Raw genomic sequence first — 15,722 nt, 5'->3', positions numbered from 1 at the left:
GTCGGGATTCTTAAAACGCCCGTAACTTTTGATTGAATGGAGCTATAGGGTCGTGCGGCGCCTCGTTGAAAAGCTGGGGACCTGGGCTTCATCTTGAAGAAAAAAAACAGCCTCCTACGATGATCCTGGACGTTTCTACAATGTTTTTGAGGGAAGGGAAAAACCCGTTCTGGAAAATTCCGTGTCAATGTTAAGTCTATGGGGAGTGGTCCATTCTTGAAACGCCCGTAACTTTTGATTGAATGGAGCTATAGGGTCGTGCGGCGCCTCGTTGGAAAGCTGGGGACCTGGGCTACATTTTGAAAGAAAAAACAGCCTCCTACGATGATCCTGGACGTTTTTACGGCGAGATAAAGATTCCTGAGTTTTGAAAAAAGTTTATTTTCAAAACATCGTAACTCCAAAGACTCATTTCTCCGCGTGTAGCCACAGAAGGAGAGGGAGGGCGGTGTTATATCTTTTTTCTGAAAGCTCTCACCAAGAGCTTTCGAAAATGGCCCCACAAGCCAGGATCGGTATCCTGTGGGATAAACTACAGGGGGAAGATTGTTTTTGGGTGTTTCTCCAGAGTGGAGTTACGATGTTTCGAAAATAAACGATTCAATTATTATCGTTCCTTATATGTATCATAGCTCTTTGTATGAAAGCTCTACTTTTTATGAAGTTGATGTTGACTGGCGATTGGAACCCGTCATCTGCCTACAGGATCTTGAACGATACCTACAATGGTAGCATACCGTCCTCGGTGAGTCGTCTGGAACCGCGCGCCCGCCAACCAGTTGAGCATTCCTCCAGCTACAGGACGAGATTCGGTAATCCATTTAAAACGGTATTCCACGATCAGACATGGTATGCTTCCATGGGAAGATCAGAACAGGTCGCCCGACTAGCCCTCGTGAGAGAGACCAGGAGAGGCGAAGAATGAAGGAATCTCGACTTTCCTCCACTCTGTACTCACAAAGGGGGGGGGGGCTTCCTTCTCCTCTCAATCGAGGCCCTGTATAAGTACGCAGCTATGAGCTGGGATTATCATTGAATACGAACGGCGCCGGCTCTCCGTTCACAAAACGAAGAGCTGCCTCGGCACAATCGCGTGTGAGGCTCGAAACGTGCGAGCTCTTTCTTTCATCGTGCTTCGGGAAAACTGGGCTTAACTCTTCTGCAAGCGTGCGCGCGGTGAACTGGCAAAGCGGACGAACAGCATGCGTGATGTCTTGCAACTGGTCTACTCACCATCACTGTCCGAACCGACCACGCAAACTCCTCGTTGCGAGTCTGGGCGTTCGCGCTGCTCCATGTAAGGTGTCGGTGCTGTGGATATTCGAAGGAACGAAACTGGCTGATCGATGGAACTGAAGGAACAAAACCACAGCGAGGATCAGAGAGCAATCAGATTAGGGTTTATTATCCGAAGAATAGTCGATCCTCAACGAGATGACGGTCTGCTGTCCGAGCATGGTGATTTCCACATTCCCTACTCATACCATAGAATGGCTCGCCTCGATAGAACAGGACTCATAAAAACAATCTCCCAAAATTCGGAATCGGATCGGCATGCTCAGTGAGACCTTCTATGGGATGATCCTCAGCCGCTCCTGCATCTCTTAGTTTTTCTCATTCTCGACAAACAGCGGGTAATATTTCAATTATTACTCTCACAATCGGAGAAGACAAGCATGAACAGCATTCCGTTCTGCTAGGAGATGCCTATCCGTCGGGCGATAAATCTATCGAAAAAAAAAGCATACCCTAAACCCTCTATAGAGACGCTCCATAGAACGAGGCCTGAAGGGAACACCGAGAAAAATATCAGCATGCCGTAGTGTCAGAATAATGACGGTCTGTGCATCCATAAATCCGTAGAGCATTAACCGAGAATATCTGCCCTCTTCCGTCTCTTGTCTCATGGGTTTACCGCCCCAGACGACCCCATCTCGTTTCTTCCGTGTCCCTGCGACCAGTCTTATTTTCCGGCAAGGGGATCCCCCGCGGCGCAAGGCATCGCGAGAAACCTCCGAATTCCGCTAACCATCGCGGAATTCTCCTGGCGATTCCCTCCTCATATTGCCGCGAGATCTTTGCTCCCTCCCCGACTCCCCCTAGGTATCTCCCTTTTCCCACCCCCTGTCTCTCTCGCTACCCCTTGCACGGTTTCTTCCGTTCGTCATTCGCACCCGATGCGCATCGGATGAAGGCGACTGGACTCCAAGACCTCCTCGAAGGTCCTCACGAGACTGTGCTGAGTTCCGCGAATTTACGGAGCCTTTCGGAACATTCACCTTCGTGTTCGGGAAACATTTTAATTCCTTCTCCTATACCTGTATTCTGTATCTTTCGTTCTTTGGATCGTTCCCCGGTCTTCTTGCCTCGGATGCGAACGGCTAGCCTGTAAACGACAACCTCTGATTCGGCCTTGCTGGGTGTCCCCGGAAGCCGTGCCCGGAGCTGCAGGCAAACGAGCCCGTCATAAGCTCGAAGAGACATACACAGGGCGGGCAGATTAGCGGAAATGCGTGCTTGAGCGCATCGGGAATCCGAGAAAAAGCGGGCGGAATATTCTCATCTAATTCAGAAGACGCTGATTCGGTCAGGGAAGATCATCCTCTAAGATTTGAGCCTGTGCTTGTCGGGATGCAACTCGTGACTACCTGGCCTGTTATGAGCGCGACTCATTCGAACGACAGGTATACTCCTCTCAATCAGAACCAATGATGAACGGCGCTTTGATGCTCCATCCCCAGCTGCTTCTCGATCGATGGAAGAACCTTCTTACTAGACGGTTTTTAGCGCCGAAACTCCGCAGCGTGCTATGCCCGAACCTGGAGTGTGTACATGTTCCACATACGAAGTCGAGATATCGAATCGATGATCAGTAAGAAGCTCGAGCTGCGGGTAGGTAGATTGATTTTGGAATGATAGACGATGCAAGGAAATTCCATCAGGGTAGAACAAAGGCTGCCTGGGGCTCCGTGATTTTTTCTGATCGGAATTATGAAAACAATCGTCAACCCCGTATAGAAACGAGGCGAGGTTCATGGGGTTACTGCTTCCGAAAATGGTAGGGCGGATCCCGACATAAGCCCTATCGTAGGCTAGGACTCGTTGACTCGTTCGGAATGCATCAGTCTTAATCTCTGCGTACCCCCGCCTTGCTCAATAGACGGACGGCCGTAGCGCGAGCTGCCAAGAGACATTAGACATCACTCATCGATAAAGCTATCTATGCCAGCATCCATCGACGGACGAACAACGATTAGTTTACGACTCATGCATGATCAAGCCATCATCTCTTTGTTCTCCCATCATCAGAACGCTCCCTGCGCACTTCCATCCAAATTCCAGGCTCGGATTCAAATCTCGAGCTCTCTCTGTCGGTCTTCATGAGGATCAACACGAGAACGAAAGAGTAAGAGGAATGAGCGATTTATTCTTGGAAATATCGGATGACGAATGCGAAATCATGATTCTGATTTCACCTGCCTCGAATCTCCTTGTCTGAGGCCGGAACCTCACCTGAAGATACTTATCACAAAGAAGTTACAGCGTCATGGATTCGGAATAATAGGTCTCGCACGGAGAAGAATGCAACAATCGTTCCCTTCTTTCACATCGCTCTGAACAAACAGAATGCTTCGGGTCTCTCTTTCGGCAATTAAAAAGACAACAGAATCAATGGATGGCACCAAAAATACAATATATGACATAACTCTCGGGAATGCAATTTCATTTTCCGTCTGTTTAGGAAATCTCTTAGCGTCCACAGTTATTCTCGCGGGACGGGTCAACAAGTCACCGATTAAGTAGCATTGGAGAAATTTCTCGCGATCCGTGGTGGCACTTCGTGAACGATAACTCACATAATATCTAAAGATGTATGTACACAGTATAAAGTTATCATCAAGTCACATACATACGGAAAACGGGGACAGGTTAAGGGAACACACAATTCACGTCCGAGGAGAACAATGGCTGCGGGAAGGTTCCGCTGCAGTGGACGAAGCGAAGCAGAGTTCTATGTAGATGGGAAGCCTCATAGACCGAGTCGGGCGGACCTCTGGAAGAAGGGCTCCCCTCCGTTAGATTGTCGCTCCCCAGATTTTTTCCGCTAACAGATGGATCCGAATAGGACCTGCAGCCTAATGCGAAGTTGCTTGAAGGCGAAGCTTAGTGTTCTCGTTAGTGACTTTTTTATCGGGAGGACGTACTCACCGGGTGTCATGAACTCCCCCCTTCACTTCAGCGTCACGTTGCAATTCACCTTAGTTGACATACTTTGGTCTGGTATGAAAATATTCTTGATCCATTCGCTGCCTCTGTAATCGGCGGCAGCGACGGGAGACGCTGATGGAGAGCTCGTCGACTGTATACTGTTATTGTTCTTGGGAGAATTATTGAGGACAGCTGACGGAGCAGAGGGCGCCATGTCTCCATCAAGAGTCTTGCTGTGCGGCTCCTTCTTGAGGGTTCGCTTCCATGTTTTCCGGGACCAAAAGAGGCTCCTCATCTTTCTAATGAGAGGAATATGGCGAGATGTCACGATAACTGGTCCACCCAGGTCAGCTTGACATTTTGCCTCCTTATCTCTCGACAGGTCTGGTGCTTGCTGAGGGTCAACAATGGTCAGATATTGAACGCTTGTGGAGCGGCTCGGCCGGTGATTCCCTCCATCGGAATATCGGTTCAGTCGGAAGCCGCAATTTATTCATTTACGTGGGCACTCGAGTTCCGAACACTCTCTCGAGACCGGTTATAGAGAATATCGCGCTCCGATTTTTACGCTGCTCCCGAACACAAAACGCCTTCACGTGGACGATGAAGTTAAGACGAACAGTACACCACTGACCTTTGTTGTTCCCCTCAACTCGCACACGACCCAACAATCGAGTACATGGGTGAGTACCCGTGCGAAGAACATGGACTTCGTGAGTTAGCACAAACATTTCCAAAGATTTAAATGATCCTTCCTAATTTCAACACCATCGATATAGAACAAGGATTTGCTCTGATTCTGACGTGATGACGGAAAACTTCAGATGCCTCCCCGAGCTACTTACGTTTAGGTTGCGGAGATAGACAAGGAAAATGTGAACGAGGGTACCCAGAGCCACGAGACCTCCACAGGCGATCATGGAGGCATAAGCCAGAGTCGCATACAAATACGGCTGGTCTATGAGTCCATGCAGGTGGTTTGCGAATTCGGGAGTTTGCGAGATATCCTGTTGTTTGCCCAGAAAAGGAAACCATGACACTGAATTAGAGCTCAATCGTTTCATGACAGAGGACGTGAGAATTCGAACCCATCGGACATCGAGGTGTCCGGCGACCCTCGATCGCATGACCCGACCAATTCCTCGACCCACCATTTCTTGCCAGAAAATCGGTAGAACGATCTCGGGAATATTCCGGAAAGCACTGAGGAGGTCGACGCGGGTCAATTTGATGTTGATCTGTGCTCTCGCAGCCAGCCCCAACGCTATGCCCATCCGCTGCAGAAAAAACGGAATGTGAGTCGGGGATCCTCTTGATCCTCGCAGGGAGAGCGAAACCGGGTTCAGGATCGCTGTGACTTTCAGATCAGAGAGATCTTATCATTGATATATTGATTCCCATTCCCGTCCCGAACACTCACCGGCTCTATGTCGATGGAAAACTGATGCTTGGCTCTGTCAGGCGAGAGGCCGTCAACCGCTTCGAGATAAGCCGGGTCCGCGGCATAAAAATGGGGGTATGAGAGCACCAGAGGAATTCCAAACTGACACCGCGAAATGTCCATACCGCCCGAAGGCAGTTTGTAGCGGCTTGTTTCGAAACAAGCGTGGTCGGGATTTTTGCTCGAGTTGTAGAGAACTTCGGGCCCAGCCACGAAACGCTGCAGCGGTAATCCATAACTCGAAACCGGCTGAGAATCTCGTGACAGCTTCCACGGTTTGCAGAAGTTGGGGTTGAAAAAGTAAATATGACTGTCTTCATTCCTGATCGGATGGATCAGCTCCCCATCTGGAAAATACGGTGCTCGTCTCAACTGCCTTAATGATACCGAATACCTTTCCCTCGCGGATGGAATTTTTTTCTCTCCCTTTTCACCGAGAGAAAAGAATGAAAATTCCGGCAAGGGAGGGGTGCTCCGGGTATTCTTCTCGGGTCCAAGAGCGATGACGCAACCTGGAGTGATTCGAAAACTCACTTGTGCCTTTGATATCGGCGCACGGCGTGTCGGGATTCCACCAGGGGAGTTTTTGGCGGCCATTCCACCTATCGATCTGGTTGAAGCGATCGATGTTTTCCGATCCACTGAAGACATTGAAGAGTCCCTCATCTGTGTCGTTTTTGCCCGACATGTAAGCAAAACGACCTTTCTTGACCGGGATATTCTTATTCATGATGTGCGACAGTTCCGCAAGAACATCGGGATACCTGTCGGGGCAGTCTGAGAGTTTACTTGAAAGCAAACGTGGCGTGGTAGGCGTCGTTCGGCTGTCATGAAGAGTGCTAATGATCGAGCTAAAGGGATATTCGGAAGACATCGGACTCACCCTTCATATGTGAGCTGTCTAACCGAGCGACGGATGAAAAGACTCTCATTCAGAGCATTCACGACGATTGCAATGGCTAATTTCATCACAGGTGAAGCGTTTTTGACTCTCTGGCTCGCAGCCTGAGCGTAAACAAAGCAATCTCAGATTATTCGTGGCTTACTTAATGCCTCATGTTTCTCGGGGCACATACATAGCGGTGATGAGCGATTCCCGATGAGCGCCCGGGACGGCCGCTCAAAAACTCTTGAAACGGAGGAGATGAATCAATATCGATGTATCTATTGATGGAACTCACAACAAGGGGAGTATTGATTGTCACGATCCTATCATCTTGATCACCGACGGAATGTTCTCGGTCGAACCAGTACGTTTTCTTCTCTCTGTATTGTAAGGTACCGTTCGGGTTCCATTCGACGTTCTCCTTGACCCATTCGCCTCTGAAATCGATGGCAGAGTTATATAATCTGCTGCGGGGACCTCGAGCTCCTTGTTGAGAGGGTAAACCTACTCGCGAGAATCGAGATCGTATAATGTGAACGATCGATAATATGCAAGACTCTCACATACCTCCATGTGTAGGGTCCAACTTCGACCAGCTTCGGAGTTTCTCCACGCTTCAGAACCGCCTCGGGGTTCGTCACATTGAAATAGTAGAACTTCTGATAAATGGGGAACGATATCTTCTTCCAGCCTTCATATGTTTCGCTTCCCGGGAGCAAAGGGAGCCTCCCGATGACAAGGACTTCGAAGAGTTTGCTGAGGGTGAGCAGGCCGCCGATACCGAAAATGGCGACCATAACTCCCACGCACAGCATGACCACTGTGAATTGGAAATGTCAGGAATATCATTTCTATTTGAGTTTGAACTCCTTTCCGCCTCCAGACTCTCAGAGCGAGGAATTATGCCCGAGAATTCAGCTGGAGAGGAACTCTGCGATATTAGGCGACTCGTGAAGTCTTTCGCGCGGAGCTAATAATCCGTTGTCATGCGTGTCCGACGAGGAAAACTTTATTTACGCGTTGCGTGAGTGATTCATAGTTGGTGAACGACACGCAATCTCAATCTCGCCGGCTAGGAATGAATTTCCTGGGATTTACGAAGAACGCTCCGAATGTCCCAGGAATTGCTCCGAATTCAGTAGGTCTCTCATCAATGAGCGAACGAACAGGAGATTTGAAGCTTTCGAGACCAATCTCCGCGAATCGATTCCGGAAGTCTGTTCATAGCTCGTATCCACCCTGACTCTTTTCGGTTCGCTGATGAGGACGAGAGCAAAAGACCGGGGTAACCCCGACGGTCGTCGGAGCTTGAAGAGAAGAAAATTCAGCCAGCCGATTTCTACGTTCCGCTTAAGTTTCTGTTTCTGATAATCAATAAAAGATTGTAACGCGTTGTCGTAGCTCTCGGAGTCAATATCAATCACCTTCGCGCGGTCGTGAATGATGTTCAGATAAGCGCGAACTGCCAAAAGACCTTTATAAGTTGGCTCCAGGCACCGAGTTTTGAAGGTCTGCTCAGTGACTGAATAGCGCGTAGTGGAAGATTGCAGCCGGCTCGAGCAAAGTTTCTCACCAATCACTACTCTAAATGATACAGCGTTGTTTTCGTCGCAGATTATATATTTCTCGGTCTACTTCTTCTTTCTCCAGCTCGCTCCGAAGAATAACAACATTCGTTCCCGAGCACGACGATTGCACCGCAGCGATGGACCAAAAGAGCAATCAATGAGGGAAACCCGTCCAGGCATTCTGATAATGCACCGGTTCCACCAATCCGTTTACAGAACGCGGATACTCGCTCTAGCTATGATTTGAGGCGGGCCCGTCTCCCTGTTTTTCGCGACATCCATCACCGAATTTATCGGCAAGCAGGTATACCGGCCTCACTGATGTCCGCCACAGCTAGCATACTACCCTGGAGCATTTGGCCGCATCACGAAGCCGGTGCGGTACCGAATTTCGAAGATGGAAAACAGGGCCGATAGGCGCCACGAGAATGTCTGCTTCGATGAAGCATCAGAAAAAAAAGAGCACTCACCATCGCGATCCTTGAGAGCCATCGTCGTTCCTTGACAGCGGATCTTCAAGTTTTCATGGCTGGGGAATAGAGGAGGAATTCCTGAGAAAATCACACCGTGCTTTGCGGACAGCAGAAACGTCTGGCCGACTCCACCAGCAGACACCGCTCGAGTCGCAACAGAGCAGGAGAGAATGTGCGCCGTTGAAAGTTGCGGCCCTCCGCGTGACTAATCGACGAGCTGACTGAGTGAGTATTGTCATGGACTTCATCCCAAATATTCTGTGGAATCTATTTCCCAAGGAAAAACAAACAAAAAATAGTCCACCTTCTTTCCCCTTCTGCGGCGCCACCTCCGGCGGCCAGAGAGAGAGCATATGGTTGCGATCGGAGAGCCGCCGAAAATATTGCATAATCTCGCTCTTAGCCAGCGCTGCTCTCATGTGGTCCGTGTAACTCCGCAGAATTCATAAATGGATTCCGGAGATGGCCATGCGCAGCTCTGGCTGTTTACAAAATCTAACGCAGTAGGATGACTGGACCCGGGAGACCGATTCAGGCCTCAAGCGCAGCCGTGAATAAAGGAATAATCCACCAGAATTCACAGCGAAATCGTTCCATGTTGGTCGGGGAGAATCTTGATCAAGTGAAAATCTATTTCTAGCACCGGAATCCTTCGAAAAGAACTTCCGTTCCGCTCTTCCCCATGCAGGAGTGTATCGATTGATTTTTTCCGAGGGTTTCGTCAGCACCGAGAGGAGCAAGTCGTTGAATTTGCATCACATCGAATGCCGCTGCTTCCAACGCTCCTCAACGGCGCGCCGTAAGTCTGCTTCCCGACCGAAGGAGAACCTGCCGGCTAGCCGCTCGCATTGCTCGGACGCAATGCGCGCGTCAACCAGGAAGAGCTCTTCGCGGACCCAAACAGAAGATCTGACAGCTTTTTCGGGTCACGAGAAACTGTGCCAAATACTTCGATGCACTATTCGAGAGATGACTCGATCACAAGGTCGACTCAACGAGATGGATCTTCGGTGACGAGGAGTCGAGAGAACGGAAACAGCAGCGTCGCCTGGATGAGCTACGGAAGCTCACTTGAGTAGCTCGTTGAGCCGACTGATCTCGCAATGCGTATCCGTGGAATCCACAGCCGGGATCGTGACCCAAGAAACGGCTTTCCTTCCACCATTAAGGATAAATTCAGCGAGCGAATTGATATTCCCAGGAAGCCGCCAGCTGCATCGATCGCCGCTCAGTGAGGTCTGAAGACATGCTTCGGTTGCTTTGTTACCAACCATCATCGGTGAGAAATACTTGCACAACTCTAATACTGAGCGGGTCTTCCTGAACGAGAGTGGAGCCGCGGGTAAACTCCACAGCTTGTCTCCGAGGGATGTTCGATGACGCACTGCTGCCGGAGATGTGCTGCCGGTCCTCTCGATAATTAGCCTGAGTGAGACGCAGCCTCGTCCCTTCGAGCTTGTCACCACTCGTCCCAACGTTTCGGCGACACACGGAATAAGTAGACACGGCGCGGAATATCACTGATCAGGTTGCGGGCGAGACTTGAATCGCATTGACAACTTACCGACCTCAATCCTTCGTTTTACGGCTCACGTTCGAGTCGTGTCGGCAGCCCCGAAGCGCGATCTGCCATTCTTACGAACAGCTGAAAGTGAAAAGCGAGCCATGGGAGAGGAGGAGACCGATTCACCGTCAACCTGCGCCGCCTGCCCGTACATGTGTGAATACCTTCGACATCATCGCACTGGCCACACGGGCGGCCACAGCTTTCCCAATCGAACAGCTGAGCGCGCCAGTTTCAAAACAATCCGGGGCGCCCCCTGGCTCCGGACAACGGAATATCCGTCTGCTGCCGCGCGCGGTCAAGTGCAAGACAACATGATGAAGAAACCGGAAGGTCGTCCACCGGCTTCCGAGGAGGGGATGAATTTTCACGAGCGGGAGGAATTCGACTCTGAAATCCGCGAAAGAGAGAATCACTCCTATTTCCGACCGAGACGAGCCTCTGGGAAATAACGTGGGCTGGAAATTATGACATATCCTGGCATGAGAGAGGCAACGACAATTGAACTTCCGGTCTACATCAGACTCCGGAGCTGCGTGAGGCCCGGTGGAAACTCCGAGGCGATCGTGGTCGCTGCAATTACGGGGGCTATCGAGTACTTGACCGCTCGATTCAATCGGAGGAAGCCAGTCTGTACTCCCAGGTCGGCTCGGACCCTCTGATCCGCTGGGACTCGATCAGAACCGCGTTTATGAAAACCGACATCATCTACTCGATCGGAGTCTGCATGATCTTCCGCAACTTCCCTCGGTATACATTATGCTACCAGGGATTGATTCGACGGTAACGGAAATTCGTCGTATTCGCTGATTGCCATAGGCTACGCTTCGCACTCAGTTCTTCTGAGTAAGGGCTGCGTCGAGCTCAAGTAGCGCTGACCTGAGTGAGTGAGTGAGTGAGTGAGTGAGTGAGTGAGTGAGTGAGTGAGTGAGTGAGAGGAGACGGTAGAGGAGATGCCGAGCAGCGTCGATCGATGGCTCCGTTTCTCGAGCTCGAATCACGGGATTCAAGGTCGATCTCCTGAGTCGACTCTACCGACCGCAGAGAGCAGACTTTGGATGAGACAGCGTCAAGCACCACGACCGAATACCGGAATAGGCCCTGAATCACGGCCGCGTTTTTTGGGAAAAAAAATTATGATGACCCGGGCGGACGAAATCGGAGACGACTTCAGAAGCATCAACGATCTAGAGCCCTGTATCGCACGTCGCACTATCGATATAGCTCAATGCCCAATCTTTGAATTCGGATTGTCTGATGCCTGATCGGAAGAGGATTCTGAGCGGCGCTCATGAGCATCTCGCTCCCTCGTCTCGATCGGAAGCTGCCGCATGCGCGATGTGTTCTCGCAATCATGATTCTGGGATACGAACATCAATGCGAGTTGTGATTTCCCCTCGTGTCTCTGGGACCGTGGTCGAGATCATTACCCTGGGGGGGGGGTATCTGGAGAATGGATTCGAATCATATATGAGCGAGTCCCCGGCGGGGACCAGGAGCGTCATGGACTCAGTTCGGGAGCTTCTTCTATAGACTCCGTAAACGGGTTTCTATGGTATACATGTACCAGCCACTTTGAGGGGCGTACCCGGAGTTTTATGTCGTGATTTAGATTCTGATGGGCGGGGGGGACATAGGGAGAAAAAATTGACGCTGCTCCTCGTTAGCGTTGGCATGCCCCAAACACCCTCCCACCTCGGCACGCCGCCGCGCCGTATGTACTGCCTTGGAACCTGGATGCAACAAAAGTTCCTAGGTTCGTCCTTGTGTTGGTCAAGCCAACTCAAGTTCAGTCCTCGTCTCCGATTCATTATTATTGATGTTGTGTCCTTAGATAGTGAGGCGACTCGCGCGCTGCTTCGAGGCTATGGAGGGCAAACTCCCGCGGTATCAAACAACATGCACCCCCGACCTTCGTGATCTGGCGATCCCACATAACATTTGGCGGAAGCAGGGATTGGAACCCGAGCCATGGAAAGAGACGGACCACGGAATGTTCGGCACCCCTTGACTGCGGAGCCCCTTAGCACTCCTTGGAGACCTCGCGGCACTTCCCGACCCACCGGCATATCGCGAAAAACCGGGAATATCAATGATGAGACTAGAGACAGATGCTTGCATTATTGGCTGAACTAAGCAGCGAAAAAAGAAGACCTCTCCAGCGGAATACCACAATCGCAAGGCCTGAGAAAGCTGCCCAACATCCATAAGAGAGGAGCAGCTACTCCTGAGAGAGGCCGCGATTCCCAGTCCCCTCACCTATTTCGTCGAAGGAATCCGAGAATTTTGCATCTCATTCGCATTCCAGAATTCATTAATTCCTTCCATTCATTACTTCATTCATTCCTATTCCGTCATGGTGGCGAATCCCGGAGACTTCGAATACCTGATGCAGATCGCGGGCACGCACCAGAGGCGGATCCAGGAGTCCTCCAAGGGGGGGGGCGGTCAATGCATCGAGGGAGAGGCGGATCGATATCTGGGTCCTGCTATAACATGGGGAGTATGGGAAGTCGGAAGTCTCGAGGAGGAGGCGATCGCCTGACCGCCTCCTCCCCTGGATCCGCCACTGGCACGCACGTGGATCTCTCCAGTCGGAACCGGAAGAAGGTAAGAGTCCAGTATCGGCAACAAAGACCTCTTCGAAAAAAACGCGGTTGCGCCGTAGTTCCATTCGGAGCGGAGACAAATGTCACAGTGGAGAAAAGGGCTCCTTCTGCGATTTCGCGAACGGAAGATCTCCTCAATTGCGCATCGGACATCTGCCGTGCAATGGTCTCTCGGAATGTCCTTATTTATTCTTGACCTTTCTCTCGGAATTGAATATTCGGACTCCGTTAGACCGGATTATCGCTGTTGTTGTCGAAGGATGGTCAGATTGTCGGGAACTCGACCCCAAGATCGCATCGTCCATCGGTACGACGAAGAGCGAGTTTTCCCGGGAGACTTCGTTCTAGATGTTGTATGGCTCCACGGCGAGACTCAAGGACGAGTCAACTCGGAGTGACAAGCGGTAACGCTAGGTAGGCGCGACGAGGCGAGAGGGCCATCGGAACCTGACATCGGCACAAGACCGTAGCGAAACGATCCACGACTTCGGAGTGCATCGCCGACGTCAGGGACCGTGGGACAAGAAGTGCTGGTACGAATGAATGAGGATCGACGTGGCTTCTCGTGGAAGTTACAACCGAATATCATGGGCCCGTGGACGGTTGTGAGGGAAGCTGCTTTTCTGACCTTCACTCCGAGGGATCGCACGGGTCGTGAGCGCCTTACCAATGTCTAGTACGTGCGTCCGTCTCGATCGCGGACGTCCGACCTGGTAGCTTTTGAGACCCGAGCGCCGCCTCGGGGCTATAGAAGGGGTTGCTAGCTTCCAAAGGACTAAACTAGGTAAGATGGATTCCCGACCTCCATTATTATCTGGCGATCGCCCGCTACAATAGTTCAAGGACTCACTTACGCTCGCCTTCGCAAGAAAGGGGTCGTAGCTGGTACGAGCCATGAGAGATCACTAGCTTCTGATCGTCTCTATCGAAGAGCTTCATTCAGGCATCGATGAGCGGCATGGACATGGATGGGGGATATATGTAATCATTTGAGACCTTCAATCGATTACGTTGTCTCCTGTCTCTGATTCACGCTCTCGCGGACCGTCGGGCAGCCTGTCGCAGCTTGCTCTCGGTCACTCGCGCCATATGCGGTATCGCTATGTCATGGTGGGGAATCAGTCCTAAACGATTGATCGAAGCAGCTGACCTGTCTGCAGTTGAATCATGGATTCACCGCGGGGCAGAAATACGGAATAAACGACCCCCTCGTAGTTCCACCAGATGTCTTCGAGGATTTCGCTCGGATGAGGTCGAGCCTTTGAGGCAGCAACGTTGGTCACGCGCTTATCCATGAGGATGCGCAAGAACAAGGCATTCTACGAGGTAGATAGTGATGGTCGAATACCCGTCAGTCCTTGTGAGAGTTCGCTCGGAGCTCATCACAAGCAGCATTAGGCGATTCTCCAATCGCAATGAGACCATTGGTGGTCCCACGATAGGCTACGCGTCATGATTCCCGAAAACTGCGCTCTCAAGATGAGAAGATCTTGGAGCTAAGGGATGTCTTACTTTGCAGACAAGCAAGACAATCGTGTTGAATTCGCTGGATCCAGGGTTGGAGGAGGAATCGGTTCTGAGCAAAAAAAGGATTTAATCCGGCCGATCGATGGACAAGGTTGCTCCCTTTTTGCTCATCTCGTGGCTCCAGCTAGCCCCTCTCATTCCGGAATGGTCGTTACACGCGAATCGACACTCATCCAGTCGAAGAGTTCATCTTCTGGAATTTCTAGAATCGCGATTCCGATCCTCTCTCAGCCAGACCTCATTAGAGGTGAAATGAAAACATTGCATGATTCAAGCCCATCGGGCGAGAGCGCCGGTGCCGCGCCTGTGTTAAGAACGCCCCAGATCTCTTTCGGTGAGGAATGTGGGGGCGGGGTGAGTCATTACTCATCACATACCACGCGCGACTTCGTCCCAAGAGTCGCCGAGTCCGATCTTGATCAGAGTTCCGATGCGATTGTCCGCTGCGCCGCTTGCATCTTCATCGAGAGAGTATTCTTTTTCCTTTGCGCCTCCTCTGGAAACCCGAAAACTTCTAGCTGATTCCCTGATCTCGGTCACTCGAAATGATGACCGGATGATATTTCCTCGATCTTGGGCGACTTCGGAGAGCTCATGGTTCACGTGGTGGTCCAATCCATTCTGAGTTTCGGAAACGGTCCGAACTGTTCCCTGACGAGAATTCTGTGTCCCGACGGCTCCATTGTCTCATCATCCTGTGACTTGGAGCCCGGGAAAACATCGTGGCTAAGCTCCTTTGTACCAAGTCGCTCACCGAGTGAGAGACGACCTTTCCCGACTTATTGCGTGTTACCCACAGATTCAGCCCGAGTCATTTCTCTTGCCACTGCATGGAGTGCGGAGTTGCTCAAGTTATCGTTCGAACGAAAGGCGCATCGGTTCCTCGAGGATAGGAGAAGAACCAGATCCCGTCAGAATTAGGCATACTGAGGAGGTTCCACAAACGGACATCATTGCGTGATGGGATAAATAATGTGTTTATGGTATGATGGGGGTTAGAGTCTGGACATGATTGGTCAGAAGCTCTCTCGCGAATTCTCCGAAGGGGTGTGGATGCAGCCAGGGGAGTCTTCATATCCGTCGCGTCTCCGAAACTCGATTCGATTGCCACCTGATAGGTTTCAAGAGCTTTCAGAACGCGCCCATCCGTCTGCCTTGCTCCGAGCTCCTTCCGAGTGCTTCCGTCAAACTCTTCCGGCTCGAGGTTCTTCCGAGAGGGTACGAACTCTAATTGCTATCTCTATTCGCGTAAAGATGACCATAGGTGAGTCGGGGAATCGAGACCTGGTGCTTGTGCTGGAGTCTGCACATAGAACGCGCGATTCGTTTGATTCGGAGGGAAGAATTCCGCACGGGAAACGACATCAAGTCAGCAGAAGAGCTGTTCTTGACCCACCAAATGGCCGAGTGGTAGGCGCGTGCGACGCACGCAGTCTTGCCCCATG

The 15,722-nt window shown here is 51.0% G+C and overlaps 1 protein-coding gene across 1 annotated transcript; it reads right to left on the bottom strand.

The window, feature by feature from the left end:
* Window positions 1-3,422: 3,422 nt before the first annotated feature.
* Window positions 3,423-8,798, bottom strand: LOC100900260 (lysosome membrane protein 2). Its single transcript, XM_018639521.2, has 10 exons — window positions 8,575-8,798; window positions 7,104-7,356; window positions 6,832-6,973; window positions 6,534-6,655; window positions 6,185-6,414; window positions 5,630-5,997; window positions 5,361-5,486; window positions 5,055-5,216; window positions 4,210-4,603; window positions 3,423-4,054 (listed from the first exon to the last, which is right to left on the bottom strand). Exons 1-9 carry the CDS (start codon window positions 8,594-8,596, stop codon window positions 4,232-4,234), a joined length of 1,797 nt encoding a protein of 598 aa, XP_018495037.2. The 5' UTR covers window positions 8,597-8,798; the 3' UTR covers window positions 3,423-4,054; window positions 4,210-4,231.
* Between the last annotated feature and the right edge of the window lie 6,924 nt (window positions 8,799-15,722).

The sequence above is a fragment of the Galendromus occidentalis genome, unplaced genomic scaffold (assembly GCF_000255335.2).
Source record: "Galendromus occidentalis unplaced genomic scaffold, Mocc_1.1 scf7180000077442, whole genome shotgun sequence".
Taxonomy (NCBI): Eukaryota; Metazoa; Arthropoda; class Arachnida; order Mesostigmata; family Phytoseiidae; genus Galendromus; species Galendromus occidentalis.
The sequence above is the reverse complement of the archived record's forward strand: the minus strand, read 5'-3'. Positions and strand labels throughout refer to the sequence as shown.

Excerpts from the sequence above, each read along its gene's own strand:
- LOC100900260 (XM_018639521.2), bottom strand. The coding sequence starts at position 8,596 with ATGGCTCTCAAGGATCGCGATG. Across the intron at positions 5,998-6,184 it reads CGCCGATATCAAAGGCACAA|ATGGGGAGCTGATCCATCCG; the intron begins GTGAGTTTTCGA and ends CGTATTTTCCAG. Across the intron at positions 4,604-5,054 it reads TCTATCTCCGCAACCTAAAC|CAAGCACCAGACCTGTCGAG; the intron begins GTAAGTAGCTCG and ends GTTGACCCTCAG.